At 43.3% G+C, this 16,786-nt stretch overlaps 1 protein-coding gene across 3 annotated transcripts in view; it reads right to left on the bottom strand.

Annotated features, from left to right (window-relative positions):
• Positions 1–2: 2 nt before the first annotated feature.
• The window catches only part of WASHC1 (WASH complex subunit 1), a 41,057-nt gene continuing 24,273 nt past the window's right edge, over positions 3–16,786 (bottom strand). For all 3 annotated transcript variants that reach the window (XM_057390094.1, XM_057390093.1, XM_057390096.1), the window contains exons 3-11: positions 14,490–14,601; positions 13,637–13,783; positions 4,186–4,322; positions 3,104–3,239; positions 2,670–2,874; positions 2,028–2,192; positions 1,653–1,811; positions 998–1,066; positions 3–447 (exon numbers count right to left, since the gene is read on the bottom strand). In XM_057390094.1, coding sequence (XP_057246077.1) covers positions 296–447; positions 998–1,066; positions 1,653–1,811; positions 2,028–2,192; positions 2,670–2,874; positions 3,104–3,239; positions 4,186–4,322; positions 13,637–13,783; positions 14,490–14,601 — 1,282 coding nt within the window. In that variant the 3' untranslated portion in view covers positions 3–295. The remainder of the gene's footprint in view (positions 448–997; positions 1,067–1,652; positions 1,812–2,027; positions 2,193–2,669; positions 2,875–3,103; positions 3,240–4,185; positions 4,323–13,636; positions 13,784–14,489; positions 14,602–16,786) is intronic.

The raw sequence follows: 16,786 nt of genomic DNA, 5'->3' as shown, positions 1-16,786 counted from the left end.
CTTACCCCATGGGGAGGGAAACAAATGCCTCTAAGAAACTTCTATTGTGTGTCTCCTGCCCTTGAGTGGGTCCAAACCCCATGGTCTGCACAAGTTCTGCCTTCAGGGAGCGGGGCACCTGTGGCTGGTGGTGCTATGCTGCATAGGGCTGGAGAGCTGGGCTTTCCCTTTACACACTCTTAACTGATGACACTTCTGCTTTTAYCAAAGTGAAGCAGCAAGGACCTGCTTCCTTCAACTTTATTGAAATTTTTCAGACAGCAACAATTTCACACTAATACTCAATGGACCCCATCTATGACTCCCAGTCATCCTCATCCTCCTCACCCACGGGCTGCTGTGGGGGTGGGAGGGGTGGTATTGAGTCTGACATACGAGCAAAGGCACCGGCAGGACTGCCAGGAGTATCCGTGTTCCCAGAGGTTCCTGGGCCTTTACCTGAAATACCTGTGAGGGAAGGAAAATCACCAGTGAGTGACAGCTGGGGACTGGAGACCAGCGACTCAGCAAAGGGGAGGGAGAAAGCCATATTCCCATCACCCCGGTAAGCAGAACAGCCAACATGTTTAATGCTGTCACAGACCTGTGCCAAGGTCTCGTTTAACTGCAGCTCCACCTGAGCAAGTCCCTGCTGTCCCCTGCCCAGCACTGAGGGGTGAGCCTGGCTCTAAATGCCCCAGGAACCTGCCACAGCCTCAGGGCATCTCAAGTGCCCCCATGGGCAGTGTTCCCAGCTGCCCACACACTGGATTAAAAAGACAATGCTGTCCCTTCTTCACAGGTGGCTTCCAATCCATCCTCTGAAACACAAACCCCTCCAGTGCCTCCAGCTGGACTTGAGGTGGAGAATCCTCTGTTCATTCTCTGTAAAGATACTCCCAGCTACACTGTAGTACACTGCCCAGGAAAACCTTTGTTCCTGTTTCCAACTGGGGCACCTRGAAGTGCTCTCCCTCTTTCCTAGGGGAAAGGAGTATCCCACACTGCAGGACAGTACCTTTGCGCCTCAGCACCARCTTGTTGAAGAGGTCTGACATCAAATCTCCACCTTGTCCCTTAGCTCTCACTGAAACAGAGCAACACAAGTCAGTCAAGAAAGATTAGTTTGAGCCAAGCACTACGCATTTCCCTGCAATACTGCCCTCATATTAAAGAAAAAACTCCCAAACCTCTAGTTTTGTATGACACCCCAAAACTATAGTCCAGTTGCAGCTCAGGACAATGCTAGGCACTGCAGGGTTWATGGCATCTTCTGGAGAAAACCAAGAGGAATTCCTTGAGGGGCTGTATATTTGCAATCTCATTCTGCCAAAGCAGCTCCATCAGTCAGCCACCAACCCCCTGAACAGAGGTGCTTAAAAGAGTGCAGCCTTGTCCCACTGGACTCTGGGGATTTCATTTGTGTGCCGGTCCTGTGCATCACATGTGAAATTTCTCCACAAGCCCTGAGACAGATGCCCCTCTGGACAGTGGGGTTTAGCAAGTTCACAAAGCTTGGCTTGGTGGTGAACACCTGAGGCCTACATCAGCCTGTGAGCAGAAATACTCTGAGAGTTCACTGTGCTCCTGACTCGCCCTCCTGCCCCCAGACTCTTTCCTTGCCCTCCCCAGCCTGGGCAAGGAAAAACAGTTCTGCCAAAGGGCCTCAGCACCTTGTTCTTGTTCCTTCTGCTTCTTTTTCTCCAGCTTCCTCTCCTTGACACTGCGAAGGTTGGCCTTTCCAATGCCCCCCGCCTGGCGGATGGACTCCAGCAGACTGGCACGCCCAGTAGAGGGGTTCACGACCTCCTTCGGGGCTCCCTGGAGCGAAGCTGCAGGATGGGAAGCACAGGCAGCAGACACGGGTCAGTGCATCAGCTACAGGCCCAGCCAAATTCCTGTGCCAAGGGCTTCTCCAGTACCTCGACAGCCTCTCTTCTCACTGCAGCTTCCCCGCTCCGCTGGAAGGCTGGGAAGGCACAGGAGATTCCCCAAGGACACAGGCTGAAGGCAAGGAGGCTGAAGTTGTGGAGGAGCCCAGCCCTTACCTGCAGGCACTGTGTTGCTGCTCTCCTCRCTCGCTGTCCGGGCCGGCTCCGAGGGCGCTGTGGGCTGGGGCAGGGGTGGCGGAGGAGGCACTGGAGCTGGCATGACGGGAGGTGGTGGGGGAGGTGGAGGGGGAGGAGGTGGCAATAGCTCAGCATCTTGAAGGTCTGAAAGATGGAAGGAGTTGTATCTGAAGAGTCCCAGAGGATGGTACATTGAGAGCTTCAGCTCAGAGCTTCACACACCTCAGCAGCAGCAGCTCAGAGWCCTCAGCCTCTCACCTGTGCACCATCTCTGAACAGCAGGGCCAAGGCAATCTGAGATTCCCGTTTTGCCCTCCCCAGYTGCATCCCACTTTCACAAGGGTATCCCACCTGGCTGACATGAGCCCAGTCCTTGCACACTGTGCTCCCTCCTCCATAACCATGCAGAGAGATGGGGGAGGGAGGTAAAGGGGCTGCATTCAGGCCAGAACTTGAGCAGGATGCAGCTTTCACTCAGGCCTAAGCCAGAGGTGCAACATCCATCACAGGTGCAACATCCATCTTAAAATTTCCACCAAGGGACTTTCTGCCCCGTTTCCACTTTCTAGCAATCCTTGCCTTCCTCATTCACAGGGCTCTGGGATCAGGGATTGAAAATACCTGGTTGCAAAGGCTCTGCTGACTCAGTGTTGAAAGTGGGCAGCTCTGGAATAGCACTGCTGGGGGCAGAGGGTGCAATGCCAGGGCCCAGRTCAGCGCTGTACATGAGATCTGCAGCAATGCCAGGCAGGTCTGGCAGGTAGGAGGGCACATCAATCTCAGGGACCTGGCCCAGATCTGGCACGTAGAAGTAATTTTCAGCAACCTAAAGAAACCCAAACCAAGAAGRTAAGGCAGTGACTATGTGCTTGCTGCAAATAGGGGCACTGTGGGGAGCAGTCTGGGCAGCAGTCAGAGCTGGGTTTGTGTACCTTGGTACAGTGGCTGCTCACCAGTTACCCCTACACCTCTGTGCCCAGAGAGCACCTCCTGCAGAGGTAGAAGCCCTCTCAGAGAGCTGAACACAACCTTCTGAAATGTAGGCAGCATCTCACCTGTTGGTCCAGCTGTCCCCGTTTGGTGATGGAGAGAGGTGCATCAAAGAGCTTCTCTTCCGTCTCTGTTTCCAGAGCCACGTGGGTCTTGGTCACTGCTCCAGCCAGAGGATCCAGGAACACATATTTCTTATACCTAAGGGTAGAGAACAACTGTTCTAGTGATGCTGCCTTGAGAGCCAAGGCCAGAAGAAACAGTGTACCCAAGAAGGCCTTGGAGATGGAGACCTGACTTCATTCATAAAGGTGGAAMATGTTGGGCCTTCCAGGTTCCTTCTTTTAGCTCCATTTTCCTGCCTTTCCCCTCCACAACCAGGAGGCAATCAGCCCCCACCCTGCCACTGCAGCACTCATTCTAAAGTAAGCCCCACCATAGTGCCACCATGACCAAGCCCTCCCCTTTCCACCACCTTCCCTGAAACCATCCTACAGCCTGCAGCAGGACACCCCTGACTCATCACTCGAGGCCCAGATGGAAAGACAAAAAGGAGAAATGATCTATGACTATGATCTTTCTCCTCTCAGGAGGAGAAAGAGAAGGTCCAGCAGCTGAAAGCTCAAGAGAGGCTTAAAGTAGCACTTCAATAAGAGCAGAAGGAAGAACCATGAGGCAAAGCCCAGTAGGAAAGGAAATTGCAGTGAGGGAGGTAAGTGGAGACATCAACACAGCAAAAGCAGTAAAGTAATGGTGTGAGGAATTATCAGGAGAAGAAGCAGTACCTAGGCTGGCACACAGGRCAGAGAAGGGCAGGAGTGACAGCACATCTCAAGGTTGGAGAGAAATTACAGGGGAACCATAGGAAGAATTAAGTCAGGAAAAGGAAGTGCAAAATTGGGCTGAAAGCAAGGTACATAGCAGATCAGGTGCAGACAAAATAAATGCTTCCACCCAAGGGAAAGAGTGGGAAAGGCAAGGTTCCCAGCTGGAAGCCAGCAGAGAGGTACCAAACCCTGTCCTATCAGGAGCCTGATAGGTAACACCCCCAGGAAAGCAAGCAGCTACTGCTACCCCTGGGGAAGGGAAAGCTCCTCTGAGGACAAGCAGGGGCAGGTGAGCAGCGCAGCACTGCTCCAGCTCTCACAGGTTCTCGGTGGTATTGAAGAGTAGCAGGGAGCTGAGGGAGCTGATGTTCCTGGGAAGGCTGCCAAGGCCTTCTTCTGCATCATCCTCCTGRTGAATTTTGGTGCTCACGCACACAGGGAAATACTTGAGCTTTTCCTGCAAGAAGACAGATAAAGGGTGGTAAGGCACTAGAACCACAGCTCTGCCCAGCCACCACAACCCACACTGCTGRATGCTTTGTATGGTCTGGGAATCCTACTGCTCCCTCTCTACCTGCCTTTGAGAAAGGAGCACATGGGCTTCATTGCAACCCCACAGTCATGACAAATCTCGGCAGCTCAGACTCCTGGCATGTGCTTTTGGTGCCATGGATGGGTCCTATTGAACACATGGTTTTATTCTGGTGGCAAAGAGCCACCAAATAAAACCACAGCTCCAGCCCTATAGTCAGAGGCAGGGATCAAGCACCACAGTCTAAAAGGCTTTTGTTACGGTGTCTCCAATTACGACACATTTTCATGCAGGCAGAGTTCCCCACACATCTCTATTACCTCCCCTCTGCTGCCTTCACTTGATGTTTTAAGAGCTGTGATCCCACTGGTGGGGTATGCAGGAAAGGCAAAGGAAAAAGAGGTTAGGAAAGAACGGAGTGCCTGCACTAGGCAAGAGATCAGGCAGAAAGGAGTGCACAGGGTGGAACGTGTGCCAGATGGTTTTGCAAAGCCTGAGGGATTTGCAGGAGTTTTCAACTCTAATGAACTGAAATCTTCTCTCTCTCGGTTCTAAAACTTCATGCATAATATATAGAGCTCCCTTTAGAAAAGGACTTATTATATCTGAACTGCCTGACTTCTACAGAGCACAGGAATTGCCATCCCACATCAGACCAGTGTTTCAGYTGGTGTGACAGTGCCCGCTGCCACATGCTCTGGGGGATGAAGCTCAACGCCCACAGCACTTTTTGCTCTAGAGGGAGGAGAGGCACCAGTTCCTGAAYAGAGAGAGTTTGGGGTGAACAAACCTCCATCCCAGACCCCTCTGTAGACCCCTCCTCAGCCCCTTCACAACTCTTCACAGTTTTTTTTTTTCACAACTAAGAGATGCAGTAGCTACAAAGCAGCAAGTGTTCACACCAGGAGAAACCTGAGCAGTTTGTCAGGTTAAATAATTGGCCACATTGGTGGTTTTGTTAGGAATGGAGATGGGAGCTCAGATAGATTTCTGCCTTTTGCCTAGGCTTTTGGGAACTGGYAGTTAGCTTATCAGGGTGACCAGCACCCCAGGACCCAGTTTTATTTGAAGGTTTTTTTTTAATAATAGCCAATTAGGTCTAACATAAAATGGATTATTGTTTATTAGACAAGATAATAACAGAGTAAGGAGTTTGTGGCAAATTATATGCTACACAGAAATAAAGTAAAAGAAACTACTAGAACTACTAGTAGACTAAGTATAGCAGTTTAAAATGCAGCGTGCAATAAAGGTACCTATGAGTTCAGCTAGCAAAGAAATAGTACAGCTTAGGATTTTATGTATATTTTACCAATCCAATTGGTGGTGGGAGGATACATCAGAGTCCTTTCCTTCAATCCCTGGGGAAGTAACTACAAAGCCTGTGTCCAGACCTTGAGGAGAGGCCCTCACATGCTTCCAGTGTGTATGTGAAAGGCTTCTGCCTTTTAGAAATTTTGTGTGTCTTTTATAGAGCAAAAACTGAGCCTTTGGTCACTGTTACCATTTTCTTTCATCTCTCTCCATAACTACCCTCCAAACCAAGATGTTGATTCCTGCTCAGAGGCTCAGACTCTCAGGTGTCAAAGATAACTCCTGCTGGGTCCTTGATCCAGCCTGGCTTATCTCTTGCCTATGCCAGCCAGATTTGAGGGGGGAGGGGGTACATCCTGCCAAAGGCACTAGTTTTTACTTTATGGAGTGACAGTACAGTTATCTTTGTTTTTATGCTATAAAAGTATTTGCTTTTATATATGTGTGTGTTATTATTGAGTATTTTAACATATTTTTAAGTTGTATTATTATTTTTTTAAAAGATGTTATTATATTATTGATAAGAAACACCTGCTATTGCTTCAGCTTATGTACTTATGTATTGGATTATGTAACATAAATATACTTGGAAAGAAATAAAAATTAAGATATATAAGAAATATAAGAAATGGCATTGAATTTAGAATGTTTATGGTAATTTGGGGACAATTTTATAAGGCATATCAGTTTATGTAGGATAGGTAGGTTTTTATTTTTTGAGTTTTAGGGTAATTGGAGGGTGAGGAACAAATTAGGAACAGTTTGTGGGGGTGGCTTTTTGGTTGTAGCAATTGGAAGAGTTTAATAAATGGTTTGTGGCTTTTTTATTTTTATGTGCACTTTTTAATTTAGTTTTTTTTGGGTGGAGTTTAGGGTTTTGCATATTTTTGCTTAACATATTAAGTGTTAGACAATTTTACAATAATTTAAACAAAYACAAGTATTTATATAATAGTTTGATTGTTTTAGGGGAATTAAAGATGTGATAAAATTTAATTATTTAATTTACTTGAAATAAGATTTTAATTGGGAATTAATGTTTTATTTTGAAGTAGTTTTATTCAGGGTGAAATTTATTTTTACCTAYTGTGACAATTAAAGTGAAGATGCAGCTATTTTAAAGCAATATTTGTAAAATTATAAAGTATATYTATTTATAGGCATTAATTAAAACAACTAAACTTATTAAATTATTTGTTATTTTATAATATTGAGTAAGGTTTTAATGTTACTTAAACAAAGGTGTTTTTTGAGCTTTTTAGAGAAGACAGTTATTGCTAGTTTATACATTTTGGCAGTTTTAATTTTGCAATTTTGGAATATTGTTTATATACTAAACATTATTGTTAGAACTGTGATTAATACACTAATTAGTTTTTTATGATTAAATTTAGATTTGGAATTTACGAGATTAATTAAATAAAAATTAATTTTATGTAAGATTTTAATGTTTTTTAAATTTTTTTTTAGATTAGTTTGTATTTTGAGGGTTTGATTTATATATACACAGCAGTATTGATGACTGTGCATACCCCATCTTTGGGKGTTAAAAGCAAATCCAAAGCTATTTAGTTTTGCTTTTATAATGGTTAATTGCAAGATTTTTATTTGGGTGGCTAATTAAAACATTAACTTGTAAGTATAAGAATGTAAGTAGTGTTATAATTAACATTTTTGATTACAGCAAATTTACTGGTTGGTGTGTAGCTTACTATGGCTTTTTTGTGCTTGGAGCTGGTTTTATTTGTTTACAAAGTTTAGGTATTTTAGTAGCTTTTATGGCTGTGCAGGTGGTGAAGAGTTTTTTCACTGCTGCTTGAAAGGTTTTCTGTTTTACTTTTAGGTACAATTAGCTTTTGCTTAGTGAAGGTATACTCAAACATTTAAAGCTATTAGAGAAATTAAAACAATAGAAGTTAAGCAATAATAGATATGTTTTTTTAGAGAGTCATAGCAGTGGGGTTTTGCTGAGAAATTTGCTGAGGTTTTATTGAGAAATTTGCTTTGTTTTAGAGCAAAGCCAAATTGGTACAGAGGTAAAAGTGTTATTCTGTACAGAGTTTTAGGACGGGGGTACGGAAAATCCATCACTGAGTCCTGAAACAGTAGACTTTGCATCARCATGTCTGCTTTTAGTGGCAATTACTTGTAATTGTTAGATGTTTTAGAGATTTAATATAATTTATTTGTTAAGTTGATTAGAGCATTTTMTTACTTTTGAYATGTAAAGGTGGTGCCAGGTCTGGGTGATTTTAAGTTTCAGCTGGCACTGTAGACACTGTCTTTACACATTTTTTTGGTTATTGGCCTTTGGTTTGTGTYGCAAAAATAAGGTTTTTAGTATGGTTCAGTTTACAATGTGATTATTTACTAAATTGATATTAGTGTTGTGGATTTTTTATTCTGACTTTTGTTATCTACTTTGTTGTTATAATAAGTTTGTAAAATGTGGTTATTTGTATGAATTTAAATTAATTTTGTAAGAATTTTTTAGGACTGAGTTTGCAAAAAAAACCAGTAATTTAATTTTTCTTTCAGTTTTATTTTTTTTACTTAATAATTTTACACTTTTACTGACACAATTATTATGTGGCAGAAGCTTACATTGCATACGAATTAACTAGGCACTATTTTTGCTTTTTTTTTACCATTGGTACTACAGCTTTTAATTTACCTGTACAYTTTTTAGTCTTTAGACTAGACATTTTTTACTGTTAACAACACCRTTTTTTAACTTTTTTATTTGTGTGGGTTTTTTAAGATTTAAGAGTAACGGTTTTGTACTTTTATTATTAGTATCTTTGATGTAGCGATTAGTGAATCAGATCATTTTAATTTTTGAAGTAAATACTTTTCAAGTAAATACAGAGTTAGATTTAGTAATGTTAGTATGTCTTAGGGATAAGTGTGTGGTTTTTTTTTACTTTTAGAAGTTTGGTTTTTTTTGTTTGTTAGATTTTTTGCAACATTTTTCATGCTTTTGCCTTGGACATGAAAATTCTGGTTTCTGCAGCAGGCAGAGTTGGGGGTTGAGGGGCAGAAGAAGCCAGTTTAGTTTTTTCTTCAGGGAAGAGGAGTAATAGGGGTAGTCAGAACTTTTTGACATGAAGAATGTCTTTGGGGGAGCTGGCTGACAGGTTGTTTGGCCTTTAAGAGTTTGTGGGGGTTTTTTGTTGAGAAGAGTTGGTTTTTGGGGTTTGTTTTTTCTTTTTTGCAAGTGAGGGTTTGAATTAGGCGCTTTTTTTTTCTAAGAGGAGCTGACAGCTCAGGCAGTTTCCCTCAAAGCATTTTTGCTCCCAGAGGGGGGAGTTTGTAGGTTATACAAAGCATTGCATGGACAGTATTTTTCAAATTTTGTTTTGCTTCCCCACTAAACAGTTTTTTTAGTGCATTTGTAGGGTTTTTTTAGCAGAGATTTTAATATGTTAAGGTTTATCTGTGCAAAGGCTGGGATATGTTTGTGTTTTGCCTGCAAATAGTTGGTTTTTGTAGCAGCAGCGGAGTATTTTCAGCTACTCTTATTGCATAGGGGTAACACATTCCCCTTTTTTCACAATATTTATTCCTCTTGTTTAAGATGTAATCTTGCTGACTGTTAAATCAGGAGGGTTTGATTTATGATGCAGAGTTTAGAATTTTTTTTTTCAGTGAAACAAATTTTTAAACAGTTTCTATTTCCTGCATTTTGAAGATTTGTTAATATTAGGAAATTTTAAGGGAATGTTTTGACTATATTTCTCCTTTGACCACCTTGGGAATTTCCGAGATTTCAGTTTTAATTAAAGCTCTGTAATTTCTCTTTTTTTTTTTTTTTTTTTTTTTTTTTAGGAGATAGGGGTTTTGTGGTTTTGTTAGAATTCAATTTAATATTTGCATTATCAATTTTATCAAAGTTTTTTTTAATATTATTATTTTTATTTTCAGGTAATGTTGTCAACTCTGGAATTTTTTTAACATTCGCAGAGTTGGGTTTTTTTGATGGTGTTAGCTTTAACTTTTTTCCCAGGAGTTTTGTTTGTTTTTTGGATTTTTGGATTTTTTGTTTTAATTTCTGTATTTAATTTATTAATTTTTTTAATAATCTGTTTTCTCCATTTCCAAGCAGAGTGYAAGAATAGGGCTAGAGTGYGACAKATAATTCCCYTTCCTTTTGTATTTTTTATTGATCCCCATTTTTCATCTACTTCCTCTTTTATTTTTCCCCACTGACACAAGTTATTTGAGCGATCATTGGTTTCAATAGGAACACTGTGCCACCATAWATAATTTGCCAGATCCTTACTCTKARTTTTTATATTGTGTGCTATTATCCTGCTCACAGYGCCAAAATGTTATATATTTTATATATATTAMAAAAAAMCTAGTGAACAAGACTGGGTCCTGGGGYGCTGGTCACCCTGATAACCTAACTGCTAAYTGCCTAAACAAAAGGCAAAAATCTATCTAAGCTCCCACCTCCACTTGTAACAGGTTTCCTTCTGCCACCAGAAGATGACTGCTCCAAATACTGTYCACAGCTTTCTCCTGCCTCACTGCTTCCAGTATTCCTGTACCACCCCATTCTCTGAGTCCCTCTTCCCTCTTTGTACTTTTATGGGGGAAATGGACACCACTGTTGGTTCAGTTTAAAGACCACATCTCAGTGACAAAAGCAGTTCCTACTAATTGAAATTTCAGTCTTGAATCTGGTAGCCAGAAAGCCAAGGAAATGGCTTAGTCACAGCTCAGTTAATCCACTAAGAGTTCATATGATGCTCTGAAACTATAAAATGCTATAAAAAAGGACCTGGAAGGTTTTGATTTAATTCACGTTCCAACTTGTGAAAAATACATTGAAATTGAAATCTTCTATTTTTTTTTATAGAAACAAATAGATAAAAATACATAAATTGTTATTTGGAAACTGTAGAAGCAGAGACTAGAAAATAAAACTTCTTTTGATCATTAATATTCATTTCCCAATGTTTAATTTTTTAAGCATGAGGGAGTACTGACTTTTTTTGCTAGAACTGCTCAGATACACTTAGCCCTCAAGTCATATACATATATTTTTAATTCTCTCTTTGTAGTTTTCAGTTAGCACTGGAAGATTGTGCATCAYTTTAAGGGTGTAGTGAGAAAGCAACCATTACCTACATTTACTTACAAGCCTCATCAAAGGCAGTTATAAAAGCACYAAGCATGAGTATTCTGAAACGTGAAATATAATCCTTTTAATTTAAATGCCATCAAAGTGCTAGTCTTATTTGAGTACCTAGATCTGTTCTGAAATTGGAAGAACTATACACTGCCGAAAATATCCTGCAATTGTGAATTCCACAAGTTAAGGTGCCATTTAAAAGCTAGTTTTCTTATAGGAACATTAAATTCTTAAGCCAAAGCTGAGCAATCTTGACATACTGAAGTCATGGGGGATGCTTGTGATGCCTTATAAATCAGGCTAATCCGAAAGAGAGGCCAGACAAAGTTAAGAGAATCAGAATAGAAACTTTAATCCAGGCCTAACAGGCCTACTGGTACATTAGTGCAGACAAAAGCCCTCCTGAGGCTACACCCAAAATGGACACCGGGTCACAAGGTCTTCACCTTTTATAAGTTCTGCCTTATTAACATATTGGGTCTTAATTCTCCAATGATCTTTACAGGTTATGATGTCAACCACCCCAAACTTGCTCCCCCCAAACTCGCTGTTGTTTACATATTTTGGGGCTCTCAGGCAGCGAGGTGTCCTTGGATTCAGGCTCAGAGAGGGATTGTTTTGTCTAAAGATGAGAGAATGGTAGTTTTAGTGCTGTACTAGGGAAGTACAAGAATACAGATGCATGAAAATAGAGAAACTAAAAATCCTAAGGCATCACTTGAATGCTCAAACACCCCAGCCTGGGGTCTGGTACCTGGCAGGATCACACCCCCAAGGATACTGCATTTTCAGGCATTTTTCTTYCTAAGAACCTATAGTTAAAAATACATAAAATCACTCTGGTTCTTCAGTTTAATTAAGCATGCTGTTACCACTTCAGTGTGCACAACAACTGTGTTTCTGGCACTCTTACCCATCAGTGCTTACCTTACCAACCTGAACAGCATCCTCTAAACAGCTGAGTGTTCACTGGCTTGGGGTGGAGAGGGCAACAAGAAATTCAAAGGGGGAAGCATTTTTAAATAAACTGCAAAACCACACACATTTGCAACTCAGTTGCTTGCCCCCCAGAGCAAAACCCCTAAAGGCTGAGCACAGGCTGCCACCACCTCCCCTCAAACTGACACAAGCAGAGTTTGCTTTCCTGATGGGGCGTTGTGTGCACGTGTGCAAGTGCCACTTGGCAAAGGCCACTGTGACTGCTCCCAGCAGAGGCCCTCAGAAGTGAAAACAGTCAGCAAGCCTCTGCTGAAAGCCCTAAATAACTGAGGAGGGCACAAATGCAAACATAAGACTCCTCCCCGTCTTGTTACTSCAAGGCACATCAGGCTGTGCACAGCTATGGCAAAGGAGGGCCTTGTCCCCCTGGAAAGTGGTCAGAGCTTGGCCACACTGAGCCCCACTCAGCACATCAGCCCTTCCATCCTTTCCCAACAGACAGCAGCATATCCCTGTCTCACAGGAGCTTGTGTGTGTGAGCTTGGCAGAGTGACAAATGCTGCACGAGGGTCAGCAAAGCCAGAGAAAGATCAACAGACCCAAAGGAGGACCAAAAGATGGGTTCCAGGAGGGAAGCAGGGCCTGAAACAAAATCCCTCTGCTGATGGCAGCTTTAGTCACAAAGGGCAGAACATGGCAATGGTACAGAGAGACAGACTGGGACAGGAAGAGATGGCATCCCAGGCAGATGTCCGTGGGGAAAGGCATGTGAAGCCTACTGGAGCCAGCAGGCCAGCTGAACAGACACCATTTGCTCTTTGTGGGACCCTGCTTTTTACCAGCTGATGCTCTGCTCATCCCTTCCCTGTGTGAGGGGCTGTATTTTGTCACCAGCCTTTCAGGGTGGGAGCCCATCTCCCTATCCACTGCCCACCTGCCTCTGCTGCCCCCATGCTCCAAAGGGATGGGGTCACCAGGCAGCCAGCAGCACTCACTGGCTTCCCTGTTGAACACCAGCAGGTCCCATGCAGCTCTGCCTGTGCTACTGCCAGGACTGCAAGGAAGCAGGAATCCTGGTCAATTCTGCCAGCTGTCCATTCGGCCAGCAATCCTGCTTCCTTGGCCTGGCTGAAATATTCATAACTACCTCACTGTGTGAGGTCTCAACTCCATTAACGCTCAGGGAAGTTTAGCATGATAAATTATTCAGTGGCAGCTTTATTTTTGGCCAAGTCGCACAAGCATGAGGAAGGAAGTCTCTTTAGGGGTGGAAAACAGGGAAGTGGTTAAGTTGATCCTTAACCTGCTAGGAACAGCACATCTGCTACTCCTGACACAGCAACTTTTAACCTTAAAACATGGCAACACTTCCTCCTCCCCTTCCAACCCAAGGATAATGCCCAAGTGCAATGATTTCCTGGGGCAGAAAAATGCTTAAATGAATGACTCCTTTATCTATTGACACACTCCCAAGCCTTTCCCCTTTCACCAGAACTTATATCAGAGCCTTCAGAAACTATCTCCAAAACAACTATGAGCCTGATCCCAGCTGCCTTAAKCTCAGGTAGCAGCACCCACCAACACTGTTGCAGGAAAGAGCAGCAYTTCAGGAAATGGAACTGCTCCAGAGACTTGGCAGTTGACAGCCACCCAGAGCAGCTCTTGTAATGACACGGCCCTCTCCAACTGGCACCTGCATGAGCTACCCAGCCTGAGCTCACAGCCTCYCCAACTGACAGGCCAAACTAAAATACATTCCACTCCCAGCCTATGTCCCAAAGCCCTYGCCCACTTTGTCAAAGAGATTAACAGCCTCCCAGCTTCTCTTTGTTTGTCCTTCCCTTACCTGCAGAGCTTTCTCATCCAGCATTCGGTGTTTGCTCTGAATCTTGTGTCTTGGCCACTTCTGTTGAGCTGGATCTTCAGCACCAGCAAAAATTGAACTGTACTCCTGCAACCGTTCAGGGGCTGGGTATTTGGCACTGGAAAACACCTAATGGAGAAACAAGGAGGAACTGAAAATCCCAACTAGGCAATACTACAATACAGAAACACATGGAGAGGAGTAAATACACAATTTATGCTGCCAGTGGGAATGGACAGCTTTGGAGTCAACAGGCTCCTATGGACACAGACCCAAACATTCATGGGCTGCCACCTCTGAATCTGGAACTGCCAGAGCTTTTCTCTCTCTCTCTAAAAGTACTAGGAGATCACTGGCAAAAAAAGCTTCCACTGGCAGGAAAGGAACTAGAAATACTGCATAAAATGGAGCAAGAATGGGAAAAKAAGGATTTTCACCAGTTTTACATGGCTCAATGAGATTAAGATGCACTAAGGGGAGGCTCTCTATCAGCAGCTTTCATTCAAATATTCAAAATGTCTATGACCCTGAAGTGCGAGGGCGTCAGGCTTAGCTCTGCACATGTCTTTTCTCTTTCTCAGGAAGCAACTGGGATAGAAACCTATAAAGGCTACATAAAGCCTGGAGCTGTGGCTCATGGGACTAAAATTCATCAGTTGGCCAAGTCAGGAATGGGATTCTCATCACAATCCTGCTCAGCAGCAAGGCATGGAAAGGTGAGTGAGCAGCAGCTGCAGCAGCCAAGCATCTTTTCTTCCCCAGAGCTTACACAAGGAATAAAAAGAGAAGGTAAAAGGAAGAAAGGAGGCCATACAGCCTTTACTCAAGTCAATACCTTAATAGCCTTCTTGCTACCCTTTATCTTCTCAATCTTSGCTTGGGCGAGTGTGACTCTCTCCCCAATGGCCTGGAGCTGTGCCCGGCTAGCCTCCACCCGCTGAGAGATCCTAGGAGGCAAGAACATTTCTTAAGCTGCAGAATCCAGAACCAGTGGTTTTTTGGCAACAGCCAGTGCCCAGCCCTTCAGAGTAGGATGTCAATCTCAGGAGACCTAAGTTGTTTCACAGGGCAAAATTGGTCTCAACTGCTGGTTGARACATGCTTGTCTTCATGCTATTGAGAGCTTTAGGTATTCCAACATGAAGTAGGATTAGTCCATGACCCACAGCACAAYGTTCCTGAGACTGAGGCACAGAAAGATGGAAAACTGGCAATGGAAGCAGTGCTGATAACACAGGGATGTTTCGGTTATTGTTGAACAGAGCTTAGAAAAAGTCAAGGYCTTTTCTGCCTCTCACCCCACCCCAGTGAGGGGGCTGGGGGAGTACAAGGAGTAGGGAGTGGACATAGCCAGGACACCTGATCCCAGCTGACCCAAGGGATATTCCAGACCATATTGCATCATGCTCAGCATACAAACTAGGGGAAAAGTTGGCTGGGGTCCCCTGCTYGAGGACTGGACAGGCTTCATCTGGTAGGTCGTGAGCAATAGTTTTCATTTGCATTCCTTGTCTTTCTTGCATTTTATTTCTCTCTCTTTTTTGTTATTTTCCTTTTCATTACAATATTATTATCACATTGTATTTCAATTATTAAACTGTTCCTATCTCAACCATTAATTTTCTCATTTTTACCATTCCAGTTCTCTGCCCTTGGGAGCAGGGTGAGCATAATGCTGAGTCGTGCTTAGGTGCCAGCTGGGAATAAACCATGCCACGGGATCAGAATCAGAATGCTTTGGGACTGAGGTGAAAAGCATTCTGGCAGCAGGGGAGAGCAGTGAGTGGTTAAGTATCTCTGCATTCATGTTGTGAACATATTCCTTTCCCACCTTGCAGCCAGGGGCATGACTGAAACTGCCTCCATGCCATGCACAGTGGCTGCTGTGCTGCTGGAACTGTCACACAGGTCCCATCAGAGGTTAGGAAGGATGCTGGGAGCTGGCATCAGATACAGGTAACAGTGGAGTCACCCTCTCAGAAGAGCCCTCCTTTCCCATRCCTGTCCAGCAGGTTCTCCCCAGCTTCAAAGTGAAAAGCTGAAAAGACTTCTGAACCTTCACCACTCCAATGATGCCAATGAAGAGCATTTTTATGGCTACATAACCAATTAGGAGAGAGACCACTCCATTTAAGCAATGTTTTGTAGCAATGAATTCCATTGGATCATTCTGTGTCTGTAAAATCAATCTCAAGTATTGTCTCTAAATTTCACCAAAATTTCACTTTGCTTTGGAGGAGAGAGCTCTCATGCTCTTTTTCTTCTCTGTCTGTATAATTCCCTGCAGTAACAAATTTGAGATCGGCAGTGATCCATGATTCCCAATTTCAAACTGTACCAAATCCATCTTTTCAAGTATTTTCACCTTGTGCACATTCCCTATCACAGTACAGAAATATAAAACCCCCCAATGTATGCAGTGAAAAACACCAAATACAAGCAGCCATTCTCCTTGTACCATTCTGAAAAAAATACCCCATTTCTTCCTCTGAACAGCTTCAAGTATTTCTGTTTGTTTATAGCTATGTTCTCCTCGTCCTGGAGGCATGAAAAATCCTTCCTTATGCATATGGCGTGATAGCACACAGCCTGTTTCTACCTTATTCTGGTGGAGTGGGAGATGAGCAAAATTGAACCTCATAAGATTCTCCCTTTCAGAATTACTCTCCATTTCCCCATCCTTTTATTTTAAACACAGTCTAACAGCTTGTATTTTGTACCAACACTGAGTACAAATCTGTTCATGATTTCCTTCCCACACCATCCCTCTGCCTCAGTGGAGTAARTCTGCATCACTTATACACTTGATAGAACTCAGAGTAGTTTCTGTTGTTCCTTTCAGTGTGCATTTCCTAGCACCTGTCTGCAGCAAATTTCATGTGTCAAAAGGCTGTCCCATTGCCTGGCTTTGTTCAAGTGTGAGATGCCTCTGAAGGACCTAAATCTTCCCTAACTGCTCTTGCCAGCAAATTTTCCCACCTCACAGTTCACCTCTYTTCTAGAAGTTTCATAACTGTATTGATTGACACTATTTCCAGAACTGCTCCTAGGGGCATCTGACTATTTTCACTTCCTTCAGAGCTGAAGCTAGTCATTTATTTCTGCTTTGCTGCTCTCCCTCAAATCAATGAT

The sequence above is a fragment of the Malurus melanocephalus genome, unplaced genomic scaffold (genome assembly GCF_030028575.1).
Source record: "Malurus melanocephalus ecotype Western Australia unplaced genomic scaffold, MMel_1.1 scaffold_22, whole genome shotgun sequence".
Taxonomy (NCBI): Eukaryota; Metazoa; Chordata; class Aves; order Passeriformes; family Maluridae; genus Malurus; species Malurus melanocephalus.
This window is presented reverse-complemented; position numbering and strand designations above follow the sequence as displayed.